Here is a 21914-nt window from a genome sequence, read left to right as displayed (position 1 = left end):
CTGAATTATTCATGGCAAACCACAACATTTCTAAGTTACACATATAATGGGAAGAAATAATGGGACTTGGGAAAACACTTGACAAAAGTTCAGCAGCAGTCCAGACTACTATATACAGCCACCACAGTTTTGGGGTAAATGAACACCTGCACATTTCTGAACCTGCCATGAAGTGGGGACATAGAGGACAGACCGTCTGCTCAGCATCCTTATGATGTAGTGTAATGGTCTTTCCGTAAAGGAGGTTTGTAATGATGTAAAATAGTTTATATTGTCTGCATATCAGATTTTCTCGATTCATTCACTGAACAAGCGTGCCCAGTATCTAGTGTAGAATTCCTATTGCTAATTTAATTTAATTTATGGGGAGGTCCGAGTTCACGTCAGGCGCAAGCGTACGTCACATGTTAACGTTTGAGCCAAGATGGCGGCTGCCGGAGGAGAGCCTGTTGCTCAAGGTGGCAGTAGAGACGAAGCATTTGATACGTTTTACACAGAGGTATGGTACACTTGTATCTCCCATGTATCCATTGTATGTTTATGTTGCAAAAGATACATGTTTATGGAGCCTTATGAACGTAATGGGGCTTTGTGGGTCTGTAAATATTAGTTTGGCCTAGTTAGCAAGTACAGCGCAGCTAGCACATTAGCTCACTAGCACAATAATGTTAAAACAATCATTGAGAGTTGCTTACGGAAATAAACTCGTCTCTTTGATTACCAGACGTGTCCTTTATTTTACTCCTAAATCAATGAATGATATGTACTTTGGATCATTATATTTTTAGATTCTGTGAGCCTGTATCCCACAGACGAATGTGACGTATGGTTAGCTCGTTAGCTAATTTAATGAACGCTGCATCGCAGTCGTGTTGGTTAGTTCACTAGGCTAACATAAGTGGTGATCAAGCGTCTTTCTAAGATAAGTATGTTAGCGAGGAATCCACTTTAGAGTAGACCAACATCTTATGGAATAAAGTGTTAAGTATAAGGTCCCATACATGGTAACTTGTAATGGAAAGTAATGATTCCTTCATTAGTGACCTGCCATATATTTACTTATTTAGCTATTTCGATGGCTAACCATGGTTGTTAACCAGCTAATCTACGAAGTAACATGAAGCCTACCTTACACCGACAGACTTTGACAAGATTTGGGAAAGATTCATGAGAGAGTGTAGTCTTTTGAGTAAAGCTTGAATGAGGGGCATTAGTTAAAAGACTTCAATCTTTCAAGAATCCTTCCCAAATCTTGTTAAAGTCTGTCGGTGTAAGGTAGCCTTTAGTTTAAAAGGTCTCGATTCAAGCAAACTGGGATGCTGTAAATGAATGGGATGGTGTTTTATATGACTCTAGGTGGTGGTGTGTTAGATTTAGGCTTATGTACGTACTAACATAATGTTAAGTCAACGGTAAGATAACATTCCATTACTGTAGTGTTCTGGTCGGATTGGATGCCTGGACCCTTTGCCAGTGGAGAACAACTATAGTTTATTATCACTAGTATTTAGATATAGAGGATAATACGTCCCAGTGATGCTCAGCCACTCACCCCTATTTGTTTATCCTCCCCAGGTTAAACAAATCGAGAAGAGAGACTCCGTGTTGACGCCAAAGCAACAAATCGAACGTTTGCTTAGACCTGGTGCATCGTATTTTAATCTCAACCCGTTTGAAGTAAGTTGTTGATGCCTGCTATGTATCACCACACACTCTCCCACAGTCTCTCTCATGTACTGTGATGACTTGATGACTACAGTGAGAGTTGTATTGTGGTATTGGCTTATACAACCTAATGATGTATGCAGATGGTATTTCTTTTGTAGTCAGATAAAGGTAAATTATTTGTTTTTGAACTGGGATATATCGAAACAGACCCTTTATATTTATTTATATCCAACACCGACAAACATTGTTATCATCTTCCATTGAAGGTGCTGCAGATTGACCCAGATGTAACTGACGATGAGATCAAGAAGCGCTTCCGACAGGTGGGTTCTCCCTCTTGCGTTTTGGTTCAGTGCGCTGTTGAAGTTGAATATCATTCTGCTGCCGATTATAGCAGAGTGGTATAGGGTCCTCACATTATTTGTTCTTTTTCTTAACAAAACTGTGTAAATGTTACATGGTATGGTGTAATGTGTAAATGATATATGGTGTGGTATAATGTGTATATCCCCTTTAGCTGTCCATCCTGGTGCATCCTGACAAAAACCAGGATGACCCAGAGCGAGCCCAGATGGCTTTTGAAGGTGTGTATTTCAGGTTCTGCATATGGAAGTTTGAGAACCACTGATCTAGTTCCCTGAAATGTTCACCTGTGATGTAACCTGATGGCAGCTCTCTTAATATTACATACACTCACACTTGCCATATCCATGTCAGTTTTTGGAATTAGGCTTTAGTGATGCTAACTAGCTTTTTTTGGTCAGAAGAGTTTGTATTCCAAATGTTATGGGTAGGGGTAGAACATGGTTGGTCTCGGTAAAAATGAAACGAATGGTCAGGTTTTCAGATCGGATGTAAGGAAATTTCATATACAAATCATGCTTACATTTCCCTCTGTGGCCATAGCGGTTGACAAAGCATACAAGTTGCTTCTGGACCCCGAACAGAAGAAACGGGCAGTTGATGTGATCCATGCAGGGAAGGAATATGTTGAGCATATGGTGAGTAGCATGTTTGTCCATTTCCACCTTCATTCCCATAGTGGCCTTACAAGTGATTCAGTCTGGCTCTCACATGGGCAAGATTATTATCTGCATACATGTAATCAAAACACGTCCTGACCGACAGATGAAGGAGAAGAGGAAACAGTTGAAGAAGGACGGCAAGCCGCAGATTGTGGAGGAGGACGACGCTGAATTGGTACTGAAACGCTGCCTCATTTCATGGCCCGATTGGCCCGAGGGCTCCTTTAAAGTTCCTGGAAATTAATTTAAAACGTGAATTTGATGCCCTCTAATGTGTGCGCTGCGCTTCTGCAGCGCTGCTGTATTCAGTTAGTATGGGCCGTATAGGTCGGTGCTCACGTTGCCACGGTCTCTCAGTTCCGGCAGGCTGTGTACAAGCAGACCATGAAGCTGTTCGCCGAGCTGGAGATCAAGAGGAAGGAGCGCGAGGCCAAGGAGATGCACGAGAGGTAGCCCTTACCTGTGACCTTAGGGGGTATAGTCTGCGCACAGTGTTCTACAGCTGTGCCAGATACAATCACTCTAAACTGGGATGGGTCTAATACTATAGGCACACGAGGTGGTATGGTGCAATGTGAATCATGTTGCAGATTTTTATGGAGATTGTGACATTGGACATTCATACTTATTTCTTTGCCTATGAGGTTGCCATTTTCCATTCTCACGCCGCTTTTTTTTCTTTTGCCCTTTTAGAAAACGACAAAGGGAGGAGGAGATAGAAACTCACGAGAAGGCTAAACGAGATCGGGAATGGCAGAAGAACTTTGAGGTGAGATTGTGAAAGGGGTCTTTTTAACATCTATTTTTAATCATACTCAATACACCGTCTTATGTCCATAACATTATTGAGGGGTGCAAATAGAAAACTTGCTTGCTTTAATGTCCTATTTTCTGTGATCAGCTATTTGGTGTTGTACCTACCTTGCATAAGAACTCCCATGAGTAGCTTGCCCTGTTTTGATGTCCCTGGCAGGACTCGAGAGACGGGCGTGTAGATAGCTGGCGCACTTTCCAGGCAAAAGGGAAGAAAAAGGAGAAGAATCGCACCTTCCTGAAGCCCCCAAAAGTCAAGATGGAACAGAGGGAGTGATGCTGTCCAACTGTGTGTGTGTGTGTGTGTATGAATGTGAATGAATGTGTGTGTATGAAATGAATCTGTGCGTAGACGTCCAGAGCAGCCTGCGATGACACCCAATCTCAACACTCATACTCATCGCCCCTGTTCACACTTGGAGACACATCCCTTCCTAAGAATAGATATCTTTAGATTTTTGTTTTTGGAGGAAAAAAATGTACATATTTGTGAAAATTGTGACTTCAGAGACTTTAATAGGAAGGCTCAGTATGTTAGAATAGAGAAGTACTTGTTTCCTTTTTCCATGTCCGTCAACAATTTCTTTCATTTTTTTTACCCTCTTCAGACAAAATAAACGCTCGTTTGTAGAGTCCTTGTTGGTAATGCATGGGTCAGTGGTGTTTGTTGTCAGTATTTAATTGATCTGTTCAGCAGCATTAAGTGAAATCGCTCCAATGTATTCTCCGATAGAAACCTTTCCACGTGAGGCTGATCATAGAATGTTTACAAGGTGTTCATTTTGGTTGTTTTCTGGCTGAAATGTCTTATCAAGATTTTATGGAATGAGCTTGGAGCTTGCCTAAGCTTGAGTTTGTTGTGAAAGATCAGCACGCAATCTCAATGTACTGTCTGTATTGGAGATTTATAAAAAGGAATTTCAGGTGAAAATGCATCTGACTGCCTGAAAATCGTATGTTGAATTAAGCCATTTATTTGCCACAGCAACTCGAGCATAAAATAAACATGAAATGCCACTGCCATTTAAAACCCCTCCTTTTAAGATGATGCAATGAGCTTCCCTGTTATAGTTTGCAAAACTGAACACATCAATGAATTGACAATTTATTTTTCCATTTATTGTCTGATTCATGAAACCATTTTGACAACCACTGTGCTCTATAATGAGCTGTCAACAAAGGTCATGAGAAAAGGACATGAAGATGAATATTCTGTTTAGAAAAATCTCACAATTCACGTGTCACTTACTTCACCTTCCTGGAGTAACATAGAAACACGGAGATGTTTATAACCTGCCTTTTTCTGCTCTGCCCAACTTCATTTGCTTCTGGAGTGAATTCCATGTCATGTAAAATCAATAATGATTTATATTTCTTATTGAGTGTAACAAAGCCTTGGAATACTCTGTTTAGGGTTGTTTTTTCATAAAAGAAATCATACAAACAATTTTAAGTTCATAATAGCCCAATCTATACAAGATAATTGCAAATTCAGTTGAATGTCTATTCATAGTGAACACGCAATGCATTACTACAAACAACACTGCTGCCTGGGGCTTGACAAGTACTGTTGATTGATCAGGCAAGGTATTCAATCAAAGGTTTTTAGTGTCAACTTGTACAAGTTAGAATAGCGTTGCAAAGTCTGATCATATATTGCAGGAGATTTTAACTATAAACTGTATACATGTCTGGTTTTGATTAACATTCAATGCAATACACAATGTGCAACCATGGTGCTAAAATCATGATGCATTCCTTAAAAAAAAAAAAAATCACAAATTAACATGTAGAGAACACAAAGACAACTGAAATTCACTCCCAACACCTGTCATGTGATAAGATTACTATTATTAATAATAATAATTAAATAATAAAATCATTAGGTAGCTGTTCCTAAGGACGTGAGGTCATCATCTACAAGGCATTATGTCTTGTTACAACTGATCAGAGATGTAAGTAGAACAAATGGCAGAAAACAGAAGTAGTAATCATAGTCATTAAGTGTACATTTGACAATTTATCATGTCATACAAGGAATGAAATCCTGCAAATTAGCTTGATCAAGGACAGCATGCTTAACGTGAGAGAACACTTCATGATATTCTACGATAAATCAAAGTAAAAACTTATTTTTGTTTGTTTGTTTTTCTTTAACAGAAAAGTACATTTCAGTGCCAACAGTACTGCTTTCAAACACAAACGTACAATAAAAATGTACACAATGAGGTAACGGCCTAATAATCTTAATATTCAGGAGCACCAAACTTCATCTGTAAAAAGAGTAATTTCCCTACATACATACCACTGAGTGGTTCCATCAATAGCTGACTGCACACCAACACATAAATACACAGCTGCACACATCTTCCCCACAATCTGCAAGATATCAGTTCAGATGCCAGGTCAACATCAAACATTTGTAAACTGATTGCTGTGACAATTGTTTATCTGATCCCCCCTTGTGTTGGCCTTTTAATTAGCATTTACCATGAGGTTACTGTTTTCTCAATCTTTATTCTGGACGTAAAGATTTCGTTCTGTAGCTCAGTTTGAACAAAAGATGTTTGGCTTTTCTTGAATAGACTCTATGCTCCCTTGTGTTAGTATGGCCTATGGCAGGCTAAGGCCTTGTAGTGTGCACTAAATGAACATAAAAGTAAAACATGGGAAATTCTGTCACCTCAAGTGCAAATATAGGACTACACACACACACACACACACACACACACATGCGCGCATACAAAAACACCATAACATCATCAAAATGAGGATAAGGCTAGGGTTACTGATAATGCAAATTCAAAGAACTGCCAAATGACCATTGATATTAGTATCCTGTTTTAACAGCATTCATAAATTAGCATGAAAATATACTCCGATGTCTTGTTCTGTCTGAACATCTCTGGTGTGCTGTGCACACACAGAGAGGCTTGTTGATGCAGTGGCGAGGGTAAACAAGGCCAGCAATGTACAGCACTGTCATGCACGACGGGGGTTAGTGCCTTTTTGGTTGCATGCAGTAGGAGAGTAGGGGGAAGGTGGATGACTGCATCCAATCTGTTCTGGAGTTTTTTTCCACAGGAGACTTGTTGGAAGTTTGCCCAGGACTGAGTCTCTGAGCTACTGCGCTATTCTGTGCTGGATGGACTCGGGGTCTGGACTTCCTTGGCCTTCTTGTCATCGTCGTCATTCAGGAAAAAGAGTGGGAACATCCCCAAGATGCAACCGATAGTCACACCAACGCCCTTCCCCTGTGGACATACACCATTCACATGTATTACAATTCCTTCAACGAACCAAATTAATGAAGATTTTAAACAAAATACATAGTCAAGATGTTCCCAGACATACACGAATATCCACACTTATTTTACAATACTATTTGCACTTAAAAGCAAAATTGTCACAGAGCAGAATAATCTTAGGACTAACTAATTTACAAACAAATTCATTTATTTAACACGTTACAGAAACAGACATTTATGAACAAATTATGATACAAGTTACCTTCATAATGATATAATTTATGGTGTTTGCTTTTCTATATTCAAAAACTCATTAGAACCCATTAATTCTGCTTTCTGCAGAAACACACCCTGCAACACCGTCGTTATGCCCTCTCTGAGACAAATGATCCTCAGAGCCGTGAAATTAGGACTCATCCATTTCAGGCCAGACGAGTTGGAAAAGTGTTTCCTCACGTTAGCGGGCTATAGCTGCTGGGCAGGAACAAGCGAAGCACTGAGGATGCGAGATGAGCCCGCTGAATGGGAGCCCATTTAGCAGTCAGCGTAATGACATTTAAGATTGAAGACACCCTGATAAAAATCATGCCACGAGGTGGAGAAATGAAATAAATAAATATCTGAACAAATCCCTCCTGCTTAGACGGAACACAATTTCCTGGATGTCATGCAACAGCTTAAAGCCTTGTGTTACAGCCCTAGCTGATAACAGAGAATCAGGAGCGATGGATGATCCCAAAAGTGTGTTCAACTTGATTGATTTCCGAACCAATTGTCAGAGCCCCGGCGCTCACTACAATACTGAGAGAGACATGGGAGGCCTAATGTTAGCCATCAAACATGACATGCATTCATAAATATTGAGTGGAGGAAAACACATTACATTGTCCGTCTTGGCTGAATGGCCCGAATTCACAAATATGCCAGGGCAGAATAATAGCCTGCTCACAAGCATCGATCCGAATCAGGGGGGAAAGTCAATGGCTGTGCAGTGGTCTGTATCTCCTTGAATCCTTTTTCATGCTATTTGCCACTTTGTTCATATTTCCAAAACGAATTTGTTAAGAATGCCTCAGATACTAATTCAATTAATTTAATATTTGATTTAAGGTTACTCGAAAAGTCAAAGACCCACCTCATGTGCTACAGTATAAGAACAGCCAAAACAAAATCTAGTACAGTCAAACAGTTTTCATCTCTTTTTAACAACAACTCTTAGTTATCACACAGAAGGCAATCGTAGAGAGCCCTGACTACAGTTAACTGTGACCCTTAGTCAAAATGCAGAAACACATGGCATCACTGAGTCCCTCCCTTCTTCATCTTGCAAATGAGATTCTTATCCGTAAGTATTCATCCTTAGGCAACATGTTGACAAGCATAACACGGCAAACAGGAGTTTTCGCTAAAGGCAATTTCACACTCATCACCACCATGAACCAATAACAGGCAGGCATATTAATCAGAGGCTTTTCCACCTAAGCGTTGAAAAATGGGTCTTTTCAGAGCTATCTTGCATGATTAAAACTGACCCACAAATAATGGGTAATCTTCGAGTGCAAAACTCATGTTGATGGTTAGACACACTCTCAGGCTGGATCTTTTAAATACTTCCTTTCTGGATGAATCCTCCCCAAACTCATCATCCTGCTCAAAGCCCCCCATCCTTTCAACTTCCAGTCATGATGGGTGTTGAAATACCATCATTTCCCAAATATTAGCCGCGGCTTATACATTGATTTTGCCAAATTTCCTCAGCTATGAGGTTAATCCACGGGGAGAGTTGTAATGGCATTAATATGGTTTTGTTTCTTTTAACTTAAAGCATAAAACACTGTCCTGCGGCTTATACACAATGCGGCTAATACACAGGAAATTACTGTAATCAAAAAGCGAGAGTCTTAAAAGTGCCGTCAGTGATTCTAAGCCATTTCTAAAACTTTGTTACATTCAGCAAATATCTCATCACGATCCACCAGCTCTCCATTCCGTGAGAACACTGAAACAAAAAGCCAGCCTCCGTACACTGCACCGGCACCTTGAACTGGAAAGAAACAATAGCCTGTCCCCCAAATAACGAGTAACAAAACTGTTCCAGCCAATCAACAAAAGGGGGGACAGGACATTTCGGGAAAATAGAACAGGAGTTTGGGGAAATGGAACGGGTGTTTGGGGAGAGGATTGATGACTTTGCTCTCTGGTGTCTTGTAGGAGCTTTGTTCAAATATCAGAATCTATAATCGCTGGTGGCATCTTTGACGTGATATTAAAATGATATGAAACCGAACCTGCTGTTAAATAGGTCATGGTAGGACATGGAGCCAGTGTACTGGGCCAGCAATTCCATTTCCATTTCTCTCCTGGACCTTTCCACCTTTCCACCTGCCTTCCTGCGTTTTACACCCACATCACACTTGTGTTACACCAGTGCCCACTCACTGATGTGGGTGTGGCCTGAACAGTCAAGAGACGCACATGAGCATATAGAGCTTCACGCTGTGATTTCCCTTGTGTATAAAAAGTCAGGCTCTGGGCAGCTGTCATTGCCCATCAGATTGCACTTCAAGACGGCAGCAGGAATTCCTCCAAGTCCAGGAGACGAGGACAAGAGTAGGAGGGCTTGTCTTTAGGTGGAATAGACTTCAGCACAGAGGTCTTTACACGAGGTGTGTGGTGATTTGCAGGTTCTATATTAGGAGCCTGAGGGCAGCAAACAGCCTTTTATAGTTCTCAGGCCCGTATTGATCTCTGAACGGCTCATGACTTTCTGATGCAGCTGAAATAAGCTCAGCCGACTCTGGGGACACAATCACCACCACCTACTCACTGCTCTTCATGGGCAGAGCTCACAGATGCCCTTACACACAAGTGCATGAATACCATTAGAGTGCTCACAAAAAATGTTAGAGATAGCACAGTAGATGAAAGATAGATAGACAGACAGACAGACAGACAGACAGACAGACAGACAGACAGACAGATAGATAGCATAATGACTGAAGAATAGATAGCATAGTGAATGAAAGAGTGGACAGGTAAATGGAGAGATAAATGGGAAGAGGTACTGGGAGGTCACTCACCAGGTGTGCGCTAACTCTGGTCTGCCACATGTCTGCCTGTTTCGGGGTCAGCTCAGGGATTTGCATACCCAGCCTGGCCGCAAGGGCCTCTACATAGCCTGCAAGACTGAACATGGCAACAACACATAGACTTAGTTTATCCATCTGTAGTAGAGACGGCACATGAATAGCATTACATGTTGCTCAAGTGCACATGTAGGGTACATTTCAAGCATCTTCAAGTATTTCTACAATATCTACAATTAAAACATTTTACATACAACTTCATTATCATAGAATATTTAAATCACACACAGATCAATCTTTGCACAAAAAAACTTTGCATCTAAATGTTGATACTACACCACCCGGTATATCATTTCCAACCTCATCTTAATCTCTTACCCAAGCCCGGCCAGGTCAGACACCAGGTTTCCCAGAGCAGCAGCTATGCGTGAGAGAACAGAAGAGTGAGCAAGACAGAGAGAATGGTTAATGAGACAAAAATAAATAAACACACACGACAGGCAGTGCTTTGTACAGTGATGAACTCCCTTATACCGCCACACACTGACATTACGCAACACGCACTCCTAAACAAGTAAGCTAATTAAAGAAAACACCACTTCAGTGGAGGATTTGTTATTTATTGCAGTGAACTGGTCCCACATTCCCTCATTAGACTAAGATGTCTGAGAGACTAGTGTTAAACTAATTCAGCAGAGCAGTCTTTTTCAATTCACAGGGAGATAAGTTTGTTGTAAGTGACAACAACAACAAAAACACAAAAAGGCTTTTGTGATCATGTGTGGCATAAAAGCTGCGCTGTTCTTTTCAGATCTGCCTCCTGACTTTTACCACATGATTTGTGTCTTGCGAAATGCGGAGGAAAAAACAAGTTAACGTCGCCCAAACTGTGGGAGGTTGGCGAAATCAAAGTCAGACAGAATTGCTTTAGGATTGCTCACAGAGTCCCCAAAGTCAGACTAAATAAATGAGTCATCAGGGTGAGATGGCACTGTGACCCCTTCTGTAATGGAGTTCTCCCTGCCACAGCCAATCATTGCTCGAGAAATCTGTTTAGAGCTCGCGATTCGCCCTCCGGCTGCCTTCTCATTGTATGCTAAGCTGTTTCTGGGAGATAATGAGAGGAGAAAGGAGAGCCGACTGGCCCACGTCCATCAGCTTCACTCACTCTCACACTCCAAAAAAAAGACTTCAATAGGGACTTCAAACTGTTTATCTACCATTAATCTTGAGAGACAGTTTTGAACTTTAAAAGGTGTTGGCTGGGTTAAGGAAAAAAACAACAATTGGAATCAAGTGCTTGGCAGATGGATGAGGGTTTTCTCTCGCACCCATTTGTGGGCTCTATAGTCACTGCAGGTGAAGTCGTTTTGAGATCCATCACAGCCCACAGCAGGGGGATGGAAAGCACAGCAATGCCATCTGCAGTCGCTGTAAAACCGAGCCACTCGGATATGCCTGCCTGTGTGTGTGTGTGTGTGTGTGTGTGTGTGTGTGTGTGTGTGTGTGCGCGTGCGTGTGTGTGGCTGGCACCAGAAAGACTTCATCAGTGCTCCTGGTCTGGCAGAGGCCAGCAGTGTGTGGCATCAATAGGGAAAAGTTAGCAAAGACCTAACAGGATTCAGCTATTACACAGTTACACAGACATTTCATCACTTGTCAATGTGGGAGAAGCGGGTGTGTGAAGGTGGGCACTGCACTGCAGGGAAGACATTAACCTACATACCTGCCATGGTGGATATCCCAAAGACCACTCCGAGGGACAATTCAATTTGAGTTCCCTGTAAATGGATTTGTTTGTTAAAATCGATAAAGCGTTTCTGGTCGTTTAAAGTCAAACTGAACAAAATCGGCACACACTGAAGTCAAACTCGAGTCCCAGGGTTCATGCAACATGTCCATTAAGAAGCAATGCCATCCGTCTCCATTTGTGAGAAAGCTCTTATGTTATTTAGTTTCTCCCGAGGTTTCTCTCCAAAGAGCTCTACTACAACCAGCCTCAGAGAGCACTGAGGGCAGATGCTGGTCTATGAAAGACATGAGTGGCCAGGGAAAGCCATTCCACTTACTGCTGAAATCATGATGGCGTTGTCCAGGAAACCAAAACCCACGAAGGGAATCGCATTGTGAATGAGCACTGCAAGCAAAAAAAAAAAAAGAGAGAAGAGAAAATCCCAAAGCAGGGTTGAGAAACACACAAAACTCTACCTCTGTGTTAGAACTGAACATATTTGACAATGCATGATGTGCTGCAGATTTGCCTCTTTGAACTTTAACCTCAGTGACGAATCATAAACTCACTGCAGTAGATACTGCTGTTCAATAAGTAATCAATGTAAAAGCAAACTGCCCTGGACTCTTGTCTCACAGCCCTCACAGTGTGGCCTGAGAGTGCTGGAGATTCTGCATTAAGACTACAGTAGTTTCCCTCATATAAGCCGCATTGTGTATAAGCCGCAGGACAGTGTTTTATGCAAGTTAAAAGAAACAAAACCATATTAACACCATATTAACTGCCCCCCTGTATTAACCTCATAGCTGAAGAAATATTGCAAAATCAATGTATAAGCCGCGGCTAATAGTCGGGAAATTACGGGTAGCCATGGGAAACTAGCAGCTGATAGTGACTTCAACATGAATCACGCGTGGGCAGGAGGAAATTCAGGAACATCCACATTTTAAGGGACCAGACGGGCAGGACTAAATCACTACACTCAGCTGCCAAGAATGTGACCGTGCTTTGCGCTTTACTGTAATATTTAGAGAATGTGTCGTTTGAGACCAAGTGCATCAGGCCACACATAGTACACTGAATTACTGTACATCAATCAAAACCATAGGCTCTATCCCTATAAACAGTTAAGGGACAAAATGTAGAGCATACATCCTCATAATACTATTTGGATAGAAAGATGTGTCTCATTTATTTGAAGTAGTAGGCAGCATAAATCCACATGATGCCTCCACTAGTGATGGAGAACCGTTGCTGAGACGCTGAAAGCTTCCTTACCATATCTCAGCTGACCAGAGTTGGGCGGCAATGCTTCCAGTTTCTCTGCAAAGACACACAACACAGAGAGGAGGTTATAGTGAGTCCTCGCTGCTTTGGAGGGCTAAGTGTGCAGAAAAAAACATGACAGCAGTTTTTTTTTCTTCTTTTTTTAAGCCTCATTTTAAAGGCTGCTTTCACTTCAAAGCTGTGAGGTAGAAAGTAGAAGTTACAAACGAGCAGTCTCACAAGATTATGAACACACACATAAAGGCTAATTAATCAAGTGAGGAGACATCCAGACCCAGTTCACAAGCAGAACACAAACAACACTACAGAACACATACACAATCACAAACAGATAAACAGCAGACTGCATCCGGCATATCAACAGAAGTTAACTGCTCTTTAAACATAAACATCTCAAAGGCCCTGTTAGCCATCTGGCTGCAAAGGGGCCTCAGGGTTGAATAGTGAGGCATGACAGCATGCAGGACCTTTCTATTTTTCCCACATGACAGCTGGGCCAGCCTCTTGTGTGGTTGTCTTTGGCCTGCCCATGGTGACAGCGGTGCTGCTACTCTTTCCACATATGCTCTGGCAGAGAACCTCTCTCTCTCTCTCTCTTCCTTTTTTCTCTCCTCTCTCACTCTCTTTCTCTCTGCCTCTGTGCAGTCGTAAGGAGAACCATCTGTCTGCCTTGCATCTGGAGCACGCTTAAAAAGCAGCTTTCTAGTTTTAATAAATGGCTTCCCTGTGACTTCTGTGTGCTGCAACGAGTACGCCTCAAGGGTATGACAGCGGAAGCAACAGCAGTGGCGGCGGGCGTATTCGTCCTCTGCTAACCTCGCGCGAGCCCGTGTCACTCCAGCACCGAGTGAAACCCCGACCTCGAGGGCCTGATCAGTGTGACTGTGGTTAACTCGCTGGCACGAGGCCGGCGGGTGACTCAGAGCTTGAGGGAGAAGGCTCATCTGGGCACCGTGCCAGACAGGCGTCTCACATCTGGTGACGGACGGCTGCCTGAGCGAGCGAGCAAACAAATAAACACAAACAGCAGCGGCCCGTCTAGATCACCGCGAGCAGAGGTGATTGTGATGCGACGGCGATGTTTGTGCACGAGGAAAAGGTCAAGGACTCTTCCAAGTGTCTGAGAGGTCTGATTTATGGAGGCGGTATTTATAGTCCGAGGAGCGGAGGAGTTCTTGACATTGCAGGCCAACCCACAGCGTGCGGCCAGGACATTGCATGGGCCAATCATAGCACAGATGGGGTGATGAGGTCATGTCCTGTTGTGACCTACAGTATTGGACTTCAGAGTTAGCGGTTTGCTCTGGGTCCACTGGGGTCAGCCGAGAGTCAGTGAGGGTCCTGATATTAACAGCACTTTATTCTCCTAAAACTCCCAGTAGGAGACCTACACCTTGGCAAAAATGATGATTATGATGACAATGCTGCCAGTTTTTTCTGATGATTCGCGGATTACACCATGCCAACAGTAAACATGGCGACTCAGCTCTTTCCCTGATTTTGATGAGCACCAGTAGCGGACTTTTATTTGCAGCGCTGAGTCTGACTACATCTTCTTGCCATCACTGATCCCTTCAAACGCATTTAAGCATAGTGAAGACGTCTTTCAAACAAGGACAGAGATGTAAGACCATGCAGACAAGTTAACCATGTCAAATGCAGATCAAAGAAGGATGATCATGCCATTGGCATAACAGAATTTAAATATATCGCTTACATTGCTGGCAAGTTCAGTGATGACGTTCTAAAATATGTCGTTCATTTGGTGAACAACATACAGGCTCATCTTACGAGAAAAACAAATCAAGTGGGCATCTATTTCACTCTGGGCATCTACTCAGGCCAGTACCCACCAACGGTCTCACGAGGCTCAAACTAACCCAGTGTGTCAAAGACTTCATTCTGAAGCCAATACCACGCCTGCATGGACTGGCTGTACCCTTCCCGTCTAGAGACAACTTCATTACTGCTACCTTAATCAATTTGAGATTGCTACTTGGGTGCTGCAGGGCAAATTATATCTCCCCTAATTAAAGTGAGTGTGTATGTGTGTGTGTGTGTGTGTCTGTGTGTTTGTGTGTGTGTGTGCGCATGTCATGTGTGTATGTATGTATGCGTGTGTGTGTGTGTGTGTGTATTTCGTCTGTACCTGGGGAATCAAAGGGTGCTGCAGAGAGGGAATGACAGAAGCTTATTTGTGTTTCTCTTTATAGAGTTTCACTGGTAGGGAAGTCTGGAAGGGAGAGAATAATGAGGACCTTTCATGTGCAGTGGGGAAACAGTCACCATCTGTCTGCTGTCTGGACGCCATCATCGACGAAACACATCACACGATGGGTGAACGCACTCGTTAGGAGAGGCAGCACAATAAATAAATAAATAAATAAACAAACCCACACCACACACGCTCCCATGCTTGTTCTTAAAAGCCTCCTCGTTATCCTTGGAGAGCAAATTAGCTCTTCTCAGCTTGTTTGAATGAGGCATAAGGAGGGAACCGCTCCCAATTAATTTGAAGGGGAATCTGGAGTCTCTATGAAAAGGCCTCTTGAGGCGGCCATGTTTGATCTTCCGTATTCCCCCTCTCCGTGTCTGTCTCTCATACACAATACCAGCAACACTAAAACTGTTTTTTTTTCTATTTTTACTTTTCTTTCTATTTGTGGATAGAAGAACAGACAGACACACACACACACACACACACACACACACACACACACACACACACACACACACACACACACACACACACACACACACACACACACACACACACACACACACACACACACACACACACACACACACACACACACACACACACACACACACACACTGTATCCAAGTAGGCCTTCAGCTGTCTGTCAGCACAATTGATTGGGGAATGATTTAGTGAGGATTCTTTGTTCCATAAGTCATATGAACAACGTAGGACAGTTTTCCTCTAAGGAGATCGTAGTCCCTCCAGGCATTCATCATGATATCGGTCTCAACTCCTTTGGTCACTCGCAAGTCAACACAACAAAAGAAACCCAAGCCAAGCTGCAGTGAGATGCCCAGTGGCACTGAGGCGCACAGAGGAGTGGCACAAGACCAGGCATGTGAGCAGCGTGCCTCCCAACGACAACGAAAACTCCCCACAACAAAGCAAACATGCCATGTGGATCAGACGGCAGAGCAAGGCTGAGGGAGCCATGGAATGTTATACCGATGACACCCGATATGGTTTTTGAGGTGTGGATTTGTGTGTGTGGGTGTGTGTATGAGCGTGTGTGGAGCTTTCACTAATGTTAAAAAACTATATGCTAAAGCAACACTAAAGCACTTTTCCTCTGTTCACTGGCTTCGCAAATAACATTATTTTAAGGTACAAAAAAAATCGTTAGTGTTGCTTTAATATCTTAAATGTTATTCTGTTGCTGTAAGTCGCTTTGGATAAATGCGTCTGCCAAATTAGCAAATGTAAATGTGTGGATTTGCGTGAGGTGCATCTTGGGGTGTGTGTGTGTATGTATGTGTGTGTGTGTGTGTGTGTGTGTGTGTGTGTGTGTGTGTGTGTGTTAACAGTGGCGTCTGGCTGTGCAGAGCACGTGTTGGGTGGAGGAGGTGCGAGGCAAAGGGAGTGTTGACGCTAGTACAGACAGACAAGACAGACAGGACAGACAGTGGGTGTGAGTACAGCAGACAGGGCACCCAGGCCAAGTCAGCCTAATTCAGCCAGCGCCCGTCTAAACACAGCACAGCACAGCACAGCACAGTTCGGCTCAGCTCGGCTCGACACGGCACATCCAGTCAGGCTGAGAGCCCTACCCGCTCCCCCTGGATCTGCACGGCTGAGGAGGGAAGTAGGGCACGGGCTGGCACTGCTAGAAGCTGGAGGCCGGAGGGATCCAAGAGATGAATGGTGCATGAGACAGGGAGAAGATATGCGCAATTAGGTGGAGAAAAGGATACAGAAGGGCACAGGAGAATAGGAAAGAAAAAGTGAGACATAAGAATAAAAAGAAGAGAGCAAACCAAGGGAGGGGGGAGTGAGAGAGAGAGCGAAAGGGAGGAAATGAGACATGGAGGAAAACAGGCGGAGGTGTTCGAGAATGCAATGGACCAGCAGACAAAACCAGCCTCTGTATAATGAGCTGCGCTCGCTCTTGCCGCGGCGGCTGCCGCTTCTGCTGCTGTGACTGTGACAGCTGCGAGTGATCAGCACAATCCCTGGACCCGCGCACCATTACAATGCACTTGGCAGCTAATGTCGAGCCCGAGACAGAAATAAATCAGTGATGCCTCATCACAGAGAGGATGCTCTGCTAATGTGCTCTAATGCCCTGTGATGCTGACGCTCGTGTATGGTCACCCACAGCTACTGCTGAGAACAGCTGACAGCTGACAAGACAGACACACGCACACGCACACGCACACACACACACGCCATCACAAACAGAGTAATGTGTTTTCATGTCTTACTGTGACATGCATAGAGTCTATAGGTGTGGTGGGCACAGATGCTAATGGACACACACTGCCTCTGGTCCTCCTCATACATGCACTCAAATAATGTGCCAACGGTTGCGGCAGATACAACTGATTATGGTACAGACACATACTCTCACATTCTTTTTGTAACACACACAGACACACACGCACACACACACACACACACCAGATGAAACAGAGCTCATCACTTCAGACACTCTCTTCAGGGGCACTGACGCTCGAGTGACACTGACGGCTGAGTCACCATGGCAACGCTGGCAGATCATTGGGGAGCTTTAAAGGTCCCAGGGCCACCTCTGATTAGCGCTGCAAAATAAGACTCAGTCAGCCACCTCAAGAAAACAAAAACCCTCAGCATGACCATCATTCCATTGAAGTTAAAACTAAAAAAGTGATGATGATGATGTGTGTATGTTTGTGTGTTAGGTTAGTTTCAGCGTGCTGTGTGAAATTATTTGCATCATCTGGAACCCTATAGGAAATTGTGTTTAAGTATGTGGCCTGTGAAATACTGTTACTGTATGGGAGTCTTCTGAAGTCTTCTGTGATAACAAACAGCAAACCCTCTAAAGAAAGGAGGTCTACCTCAAGTCATAAATGGTTAATGATAAGCCCTGGTGGGTTTAGAGAGAGGACAGGGCAAAGGGGCTTGGGTTAACCGATAGAAAAGTGGACGGAAAACGCCCTCATTATGCACATTAGCATCACACTCATATTCTTAAGCTAAAGAGTGATCCTTATAGAGATATTTCACTTTCAAGCTACTAAAAGACTTAGCTACATTGATTAACAACAACTAAACTTCAAAGTCTATCTATCAGTCAAGCATTAAATGGAAGACTTCTTTTAAGACGTCTTTCTCAACAGTGGGATAACAGAAAGCTCACAAAATAAAGAAAAACACTTCCAAGTTCAATTACACTACGGCAAAGCATCATGGCCTCTCGTTTTACATTTAGAAGAATGCAACAGTGCCAATGATAGATTGCTGAAGTGTTTAAATCTGCTTAAATAAGTGCCAATGGAACAGAACTCAGATCCTACCTTTACAAGGCAGAATGGAATAATGAAAGAGGCCAATGAATTAAGGTAAAATGGAGGAAACGGACTGTTCTACAGTACTTTCAATTACTGCTCAAAAACCACAACAACACAACATAGTGTTTTGGATGAGTGAAATACATTATAAGCAGTTAAGCTTGAGTCCTTGACGGATGAAGCTCTTCCCTGGAGACGGAGGCAAGAGCAATACATACTGTAAGCCCTGGCTATACCTTAATCAGGCAGAATAAATGGGCTCGACTGCATAATTCATTTCTGTTATCGAGTGCCTTTTCTATCCCAGCAATGTCCTTCTTTTACATTCAAATACTCAGCAAGAACCATGAATACCAGCATAAATCAAAAGGCTACTCTTTCCACCCAAAGCTTGGCTGCTATTTTAAATCTAAAGGTTAGGTTTGGGGGGGGGGGGGGGGGGGTCAAAGGTTACTTCTGATGGGCAGCACTAAGAGTCTGTCGGCTTTCAACTAATGGTCCCCCAAGAGAGAACTGGGGCTGCCTCACACAAACTCACAAAGCCAGCTTTCAGCTCTGGCTGTTCCTGGAGCAGTTAGAGACCAGTACAGCAACGGAGACACAAATACTTAGCCTACAATATTTCAGAAAACACAGGCCCGACTCGACTAAGCTCCACTGCTCCATTTACACCAGACACAAGCTAAAGAAAGAACTTCCCAATTCAATTTAAAACTCTGTCTGTGGGAAGACAGGGAACGGACTGTACTGTTCTCCTGTCTGCCTTAAACCTGAGGGTGGGGCGCCAGCCTCGAGTATTACCTTTACGCTGGAATGCCCTGAGGGATAAATCAGTGCGGCGAGTAAAGAGGCGGCGCCGGCTTTTCACGGTGGTGGCTGTGGAGGGACAGGAGATGGAGAGGTGGATCTACCCAGGCAGTGACCCAGAGCCTGGTGCCGACTCTCAGGGGCACTTTAGATAAATGACTGATGAGGGGCATTGGAATAGCAGACAGAATTGGGGCAGTGGCAGAGATAGTGGATCATTTCCAGAGAAGCCAGAGTCTATTTTATAGTTGGAGGCCATGGGATCTAAAAGAAAATATCAGCCAATCCAACACTTTTTATGTGTATACCATTAGGCTATTACATATACATACATATCTATGTAATAATTTGCTATAATATCCAGTCAATATTGGATATTATGTGGTGGCACCAAATCACTATCTGCAAGCTTCCATACCAGAACTGAAACCTCTATCTCGGCGCTATTACAACAATCTGCAGATACAATGCATGAAATGTGATCCAAAGCATTTCTAGTGAGCAAGCAGCTTTGGCTTTGAGCTTAGTTATCTTTAGCAGTTGTGCCAACAATGGGGCTAGGACAGTGGCTTTGACTTCGACCATCTAGGAACTGAAGAAATACCTTCAAATCTTAGGGGGATGAATCATGAATCACGAGTTATAACCCACTGCATTATCATAAGTTCCTCTTGGCTGGAGGGTTTGGAGACCTTTGATGCATGACCATGGAATCCTTCACAAAAACAGTCTGGATAGGACTACTTTGTACAAAAAAGACAAATCCAATAACATAGAGGACAGGGTTGGAGAGTGTCACCACAGGAGGTCGACAGGGCCATTCTTTTTTCAAAATCGTTTAAAATACAAACACTTTTTTATACACCAACACAGTGGGGTATACACTACCCGATATAGCTCTCCTGCCAACACTCAAAGAGCTTTAACGCGGACACAGAGGCAGATGGGGCACTGTTTGCAGCCATATAGTTTCAGAACCTCTGACAGCTGTCAGCGAAAAAAAAATGACTTGCATAGTTTTGAAAGTAATGTACACAGGGAAAGTCTACAAGAGGGACAAAAGTAGCTCATACAGCCAACGCCTGAGTGTAGCCGACAGTGTGAATCATCTAATAACACCTTCATTTTCTCTCTCACAAGCACACATGGCACACACATATACTTGAACGCGTTTTCTCGGTCTACATGTACAATATGCATTATGCAATTATGTTGCGGATTCACCATCTCATCTTACCTTGAGCGATAGCTATGGATTCAAAGTTCTGTAGTTCCTTCAGTAAACATGTTCGTTCCTGTGGGTGAAGGCTGTAGATGAAGTCTTTGGCTCCTTTAGGTGAGGTAAGGGGCTCGAGCTTCTCTTTACGCGAATGTGTTCCAAGAAAACACCTTTGAGCGTGCGACGCCAAAAAGAATGGTTTGCCGAATTCACTTGCGACTTTAGCTCTTGATAATAATGCCGTGCTCGGCAGAGTCCTTTGAAGACACAACTTCATCATTTTGGTACGAGGGTGTGGGAAATAAAGCACCTGTAAACGTAACAGAAATCAGAAAGACCGTAACCATACACCTTACGTTTACGCCACTGACAGGTCTAGTAAGATGTTGGGAAACGTTAACGTTGTTGCTAAAAAAAAACAACCAGCCTAACCTTAACTCATATCTGACCGTTTTACAAGTCTGGTTTGACACCATCCAAACTGAATATTGCAAATTATACTGTTTCAAAGGCAAGTGTGATCAATGCCAGTACGGTGGACTAAACCGGACAGTTTGCACAAAGTAATATCTAACTTGTGGTGTGGTGTTTACTGTGTGACTTTTGACAGTCGACATTAAGGTTAGAAACTTTCTGCTCTGCGTGAATGCTGATCCTAGTCCTGTGACAGCTTATCGTTACTTGTTAACGTTAGCTATAGCTAATTTGCTAGCTTGGCTGCATAACCTAGCCACGTTTAAAATACTGACCGAAGTTAGACAACATTAGGGACTTTGTCAACGGTAACGTAAACTATGCTAAATGACAAAAACTGGATACGCTACAAACACACGGATAGTCACCGCCTGTTTTAGTGTAGAGTAATGGTAATGTCAGCCCCAGTTAGTTATCCTACCGTGACATTTCACGGAGCATTTACAGTAGTTGCCTTCCAGTTATGCCTCACCCAATAGTAGTTATGTTGAATAATCCATAGCGTGTTTCCGTGAAAATATCTAAAGCGTAAAAGTCAAGAAATACAGCAATCTCAAAGCTAGTTGGTGTCCAAGTGAACTGAGTCCGTCCTTCGTGGAGTAACGTATCTAGCAACCACATGTGATGAGTCAAGTGGAAACATCCCCTCATACACTCCCCGTAGTTCCACCCGCATTCTTGGTAGTTGGACCCATTTCAGCACTTTTCCTATATTGCCATAATGGTCAAACTTCACACAGAGCAGCAATCAAACTCAATATTTAAAGTTACACTTGGTTCTGATATGCTATATTAAGAAAACACGATTGCTGTTTGACCGTTCACTCTGGTTAACAACACTAACCTATGCGTACAAATGCATCATAGGAGATGTATTCCTCAAGCGTCTTTTTACAGCATGACGAACGGCGATATTGACTACACTTCCCTATTTCTAACATTGCAACGCTATGTGGACAAGACGGTAAACATTATGCGACAGCAATGTTTGACTTATCCTGACATGGCAGTACATTACACGAA

The 21914-nt window shown here is 43.1% G+C and overlaps 2 protein-coding genes across 3 annotated transcripts; one reads left to right on the top strand and one right to left on the bottom strand.

Annotated features, from left to right (window-relative positions):
- The first annotated feature begins 372 nt into the window (after positions 1-372).
- dnajc8 (DnaJ (Hsp40) homolog, subfamily C, member 8) lies at positions 373-4441 on the top strand. The gene is made up of 9 exons (XM_062528930.1): positions 373-499; positions 1576-1677; positions 1935-1991; positions 2186-2252; positions 2575-2669; positions 2797-2868; positions 3051-3142; positions 3387-3462; positions 3667-4441. Exons 1-9 carry the CDS (start codon positions 425-427, stop codon positions 3781-3783), a joined length of 753 nt encoding a protein of 250 aa, XP_062384914.1. The 5' UTR covers positions 373-424; the 3' UTR covers positions 3784-4441.
- Positions 4442-4603: 162 nt separating this feature from the next.
- On the bottom strand, positions 4604-21683 carry tmem65 (transmembrane protein 65). Of its 2 annotated transcripts, XM_062528927.1 has the most exons (9): positions 21364-21683; positions 20436-20727; positions 16670-16732; positions 12851-12895; positions 11910-11977; positions 11567-11621; positions 10219-10261; positions 9835-9940; positions 4604-6760 (listed from the first exon to the last, which is right to left on the bottom strand). In XM_062528927.1, exons 2-9 carry the CDS (start codon positions 20695-20697, stop codon positions 6638-6640), a joined length of 765 nt encoding a protein of 254 aa, XP_062384911.1. In that variant the 5' UTR covers positions 20698-20727; positions 21364-21683; the 3' UTR covers positions 4604-6637. The 2 variants fall into 2 exon arrangements, with proteins under 2 accessions (XP_062384911.1, XP_062384913.1); XM_062528929.1 differs by lacking the exon at positions 16670-16732 and having other exon boundaries at positions 21364-21682.
- Positions 21684-21914: the final 231 nt, after the last annotated feature.

Source organism: Sardina pilchardus, chromosome 24 (assembly GCF_963854185.1).
Source record: "Sardina pilchardus chromosome 24, fSarPil1.1, whole genome shotgun sequence".
NCBI lineage: Eukaryota > Metazoa > Chordata > Actinopteri > Clupeiformes > Clupeidae > Sardina > Sardina pilchardus.
Note: the sequence above shows the minus strand (reverse complement) of the source record. Positions and strands in the feature narration are given on the sequence as shown.

Excerpts from the sequence above, each read along its gene's own strand:
- tmem65 (XM_062528927.1), bottom strand. The coding sequence starts at position 20,697 with ATGATGAAGTTGTGTCTTCAAAGGACTCTGCCGAGCACGGCATTATTA. Across the intron at positions 16,733-20,435 it reads ATCCATAGCTATCGCTCAAG|CTTCTAGCAGTGCCAGCCCG; the intron begins GTAAGATGAGAT and ends TCCGGCCTCCAG. Across the intron at positions 11,978-12,850 it reads CTCTGGTCAGCTGAGATATG|TGCTCATTCACAATGCGATT; the intron begins GTAAGGAAGCTT and ends TTTTGCTTGCAG.
- dnajc8 (XM_062528930.1), top strand. The coding sequence starts at position 425 with ATGGCGGCTGCCGGAGGAGAGCCTGTTGCTCAAGGTGGCAGTAGAGAC. Across the intron at positions 2,253-2,574 it reads AGCCCAGATGGCTTTTGAAG|CGGTTGACAAAGCATACAAG; the intron begins GTGTGTATTTCA and ends CTGTGGCCATAG. Across the intron at positions 3,143-3,386 it reads GCCAAGGAGATGCACGAGAG|AAAACGACAAAGGGAGGAGG; the intron begins GTAGCCCTTACC and ends TTGCCCTTTTAG.